Source organism: Gavialis gangeticus, unplaced genomic scaffold, assembly GCF_001723915.1.
Source record: "Gavialis gangeticus isolate Ggan-Ray unplaced genomic scaffold, GavGan_comp1, whole genome shotgun sequence".
Lineage (NCBI taxonomy): Eukaryota > Metazoa > Chordata > Crocodylia > Gavialidae > Gavialis > Gavialis gangeticus.
Window position 1 is genome coordinate 185,058,862 of NW_017729032.1, and position 4,701 is coordinate 185,063,562.

General features: G+C 37.6%; 1 protein-coding gene across 1 annotated transcript in view; it reads left to right on the forward strand.

Moving 5' to 3' along the window:
• Nucleotides 1-4,701, forward strand: part of SMS (spermine synthase) — an 84,786-nt gene that overhangs the window by 37,564 nt on the left and 42,521 nt on the right. Inside the window, exon 2 of the mRNA XM_019524497.1 lies at nt 2,356-2,476. Coding sequence (XP_019380042.1) covers nt 2,356-2,476 — 121 coding nt within the window. The remainder of the gene's footprint in view (nt 1-2,355; nt 2,477-4,701) is intronic.

Consider the following 4,701-nt stretch of genomic DNA (forward strand, 5'->3'; position numbering starts at 1 on the left):
CCCTGCCCCAGCTGACAAAGCAACAGACTAATTGTTGCCTTATCAGCAATTAAAATATTCTGTGCTGTCCGACAGAACCTCTAATTAAGCATAAATTGCAGCATAGGAAATTAATGAATGTGAAATAGGAGATAAATGTTATCTCTTGCTTCATTGGATAATGTTCATCTAATATTAGATTTGGAAGCTCTGTCTTCCCAGCTTTAATTTGTCCAGAGAAAAGTTGGTGAAATAAGATCATTCTTTGTTTCTATCCAGAAGAATGAGAGTTTTGTTCCTCTTACATATTTTGGCCTCTCTGGTAATTTTTATGGATGATCGCCAGCATGTAACATCTGTATATATGTGTCCTAAATAATAGGGTTGGGTTGGCAAGTGCAAGGGTTTGCAAAATGTATTACTGAGGTATGTGAGCTTGCGGTTCCATCCATTCACTTGGCAGATTGTTTTTAAGATGGTGATGCATGGGGCAGGGAAGTTTGGGAGTTGTGGAACTACTGATCTTCATACCTGCAGGCAGAGATTCTGGATTCGTAGGGCTTACTTGGGGTGCAGGGGCATGGGAAATTGACTTGTCCCAGCCTAAATTTATTATGACATGAGCTGATATTATTTTTTAATTAAAAAAAATAATTGGGGGGGATTTTTATTGGTATAACCATAGTGGAATAATTTTACTGTAACTGTAGAATTTCTTAGTCCTGGAACATATCATAAATAATTTTACTGTAATTTTACTGTAACAGTCACTTTCCCCCTGTATAAAGGCTGTTAATCCAGGTTATGCCTCGTCTTGTCATGTGATAGTTGGTTTAGAGGTTCTGCTTGCTTACATATATAAAGCAGCTACACCTGCTGATTCTCTCAAAGGGTTGTTTTAAAGAAAATTACCTATGTCTGACTAGCACCTTAAGTTCCATCACATGCAAATCAGGACAAAATTAACCAAAATGTAAGTTTACCAGAATCACTGGTATAACAGAATATGGGTAATACATGTCGGATAGAAATAACTTGATTACAGATGGCAGAGAATAATGTCCCTCCCCCGCATTTATTTAAGGTAATAATGACTCTAGTCCTCCATTTTGGGGGGCTAAGACAATTATATAAATAAATGACAACTTCTGAGGAAATTGGCCATAAGACTTTCTGTTGTATTTTGTATCTTTTGTCTACGGGAACCTTAATTTCCTTTGTTCTGAGTGGCAGGCGCCCCAACTTCTGCATGGCATGTAGAGGTCAGTGCTTGGTTGAGACCTGAATGGTAGGAAACTGGTGTCTTAACATAGACCTACAGACTGATTTAATAGATTTCATAGACATTAGGGCTGGAAGTACCTTGCAACATCATTGGGTCCAGCCCCCTGCCCAAGGAGTAGGAAGTCACCTGGGTTCAAATGATCCCAGCAAGATAGGAATCCAAGTGTTTCTTAAGTGTCCAGAGTAAGTGCTTGCACCACTTCTGTGGGGAGTCTATTCCAGGCCCTGGGGACTTGGATGGTAAAGAAATTTTTTCTTATGTCCAGCCTAAAACTGTTTTCCAGAAGTTTGTGACTGCTGGATCTTGTCTTCCCTTGGGGTGCCCTGGTGAACAGACGTTCTCCCAGTTTCTACAGTCACTGGGTGGAAAAGAGGAGTGAAAAGTACTAAATTTGAGAGGAGAAAAAAATGCATGTATTAATTCTTCTTTCCTTGTTCTTTACACACCCAAAGTAGAGCCGTCTTATCCTTTTGGCAACTCAGGTTTCCCTCTTTTAAAAAACAACCTGTTGTTGAACCAAGAAGGAACAGGTGAAAAATTTGCCTGTGCTCATCCTGCTGTATCAGAAAACGTTAAAAGAATGTCAAAAGTCATAGATGACTAAATCTCCAGTTATTTCAATGTAGTAGTCATTATGGCCATCCTTACTATTTTAGTTGCTTATGAGTACACTTAAAGAAGACTGAGGTCTTCTTTTAGAAGTAAATGAATAATGGTAATCCTGAAAAACTAAACAAATCTCCCTTTATATGTTGATATTTAGCACAGTAGGAAACAACCTGATCAAATCATCTCCTATAGTAGAATTTCTTAGTCCTGGAACATATCATAAAGGGATATGATGCATAAAGATTTACATTCTTTGTTTTTGCCTTCATATGGTGTGTACAGTTGCAGACTCAAGTGTTGTTGTTCCAATGAGAGGAATGGGGGAAGATGTGGTATGTAGTATATATAGTAATTCAGGTTGCTATGAAGAACTATACAACTGCTTTTACAAAAAAAAAACAACCTTGTATTAAAGAAGCAGATGGAGGAAATTATGTGAGAATATGTCAGCTGATTATGTATTTCCCTCTTTGATATTTCAGCTGATTGCAATGCCGTTCTTAAAGGTCTACAGCCCATTTTTCAACAGCAGAGAATGACAGAAACAGTTCACAGCTGGGAAGATCATGGTTACCTAGCAACTTACACCAACAAAAATGGCAGGTAAGTTGGATATTTGTACTCCAGAAACTATGTTCTGATTAGTGTAAGGCAGTTGGGTACTGCGTTAGACTGCTACTATTAAGTATTGTATCTAAAATGTACCCACTCCCCCTTTTAAGGTCATAAATTGTAAGAATATATTCCTCAATCATTCTTTTGTTTTACCACCTTTTTCTCCTCTCTTTAATTTTCTTCTCTCTTCCAGATCAGTTTGTTTCCTGTGGTTCCCCTGTCCCCCTGTACTCCCACCACTTTTAACTCCTTCCGGTCCTGATCCCTACAATACTTATGTACTTCTTACAAAATATATTTTCCTATTTCACTTTCTCCTTGCCAAGCATCTTGGTTCCTGTGAATTTCTTGGTAACCTACTTCCATCCAGGTTTGTGTGCATATATGTTTTTCCCCCAATGGGAAGGGTCCTTGGTGACAAAGAACTAGACAAGATTCAGTTCACCTCCTGAACAGAACCATTTTGGTCTGCTTTCACTCCGCTATACGCAGTGTCTCGGCAGCAAGGACAGGAGAGTCATGTCTTCAGATCTAGGACAGTCTGCCTCAAATTCCTTAACTTTCAAGATATCAGCTTAAGTATTCAGCCAGATAGATACTTTTAAATAACCACTTAGATTCTGCAGAATCAAAAGTTCTCCCAAAGTGAAAGTTCTCCATACGTATTTTGGGTGAATTGTATTTCAAACCCTTTGTTTATATATCACTCCTGTTATGGCCTCAGAATCTCAAAGTTTTCCAAAAATAATATTTATCTGAATACTTCTAATCCAGCTTTAGAAAATTGCATCATTTTTACAATCATAGTTATAGTAATTGAGGTATTTCTTCCCCTTTATTACCTTTGTTTTAGCTTCTTGAAAAACTTGATTGGTTCTTTGCAAGTATGGTCACTTAAAAATTGACTGTGCACAAAAATGGTTGCTTATGGTGTGAGTGGGGACCATACGCTCATGTAAACAATGCTAATTGAGATGAACGACCAAACAAAACTTATTTTCATCTGTTTTATGATACAGAAAATGATTTTGCAGGGTTGTATATATAATTGGGTTATTCAACATTTCATAGAACCTGTTAAATGAGCTTTACTGCACTTGATTTGGGCCTGAGAATCTGTTAATTTCTGTTCCCAAGGATGAAAAAAAGAAAAATCTGTGGAGTTTGAGTAGGGTTTTATGCTTTGTGTAGGTTAGTGTGACATTTGGGACTGCCCTCTCATCTGCATAGCTATACAGAGCCAGTTGCAATGTACCAAGTTACTATCTGTACAGTGTGAAAACATTGTCTTTGGCCATACAAGGTATTCTTTGGTTTGACTCCTTTTTTAAGCAAGGTTAAGTATGCTAGTGTGAAATTGCATTGGTGTAAGCAACAAGCCTTTTATTAATCCATATTAATAACTACATTCTGCAGGAATATAAAATTACTTCTGCATAGGAAAGGCCGTGAATTTGCCATTAGAAGAGATACTGTCTGAACTTTGCTGCGTAGAGGTTTACAAGACTTCAGTTCCCCTTTTTGTAGACTCCTCTGCTGAACAAGTTAAAAAAAGAATCTCCACACTTTTTCTAACTTTACCTCCCATTAAAAAAGCAGTGCTGCTTTACTTATTGGTCCAATATTTAGAAACATGAAGGCCTTCTCTAAACTAGAAGGTTTTCTCAGTATGGTTGAAATTGTGCAGCTACCTGGATAGGAAGGGGAATAAGAGACTTTTCTGCCAACATAGTGGTATTCATTTTTGAGTTTTTTGCCTGTAAGAATGAACATACCCTTTAATAAAAATATTATGATAGTAAAATGCTTAAGTGTAGGCTGGACCTTTGGTACTGAATACTTTAGTGAAGGGAATGGTAGACTGAGGAACAGAGAGGAAAAGAGCTTTCTATGTGTTTTTCCTGCCCAGGGCAGGAAAGGTTTTTTGTTTGTTTGTTTGTTTTTTTTGTCTGAAGCAAGCTTGGACCTCTAGAAAAGTATCTGTGCCCTTGCAGGGTCTCTGAGAAATGACCTAGTGTTTCTAGTTTAAAAGGTCCCCGCCAGGCTGCATAATGCACTCGTAGATGAGTTTTGAACTTTATTTCTACTCTTCAGCTTAGCTTTCTTGTCAGTTGAAACTAATTTCCACTGGGTTGACCTGAAATTTCTCCTTCATGTCCTCACTTCTTTTGCTATATTGTACTGTTGAAAAACTGGATTAAAAAAAAAAAAAA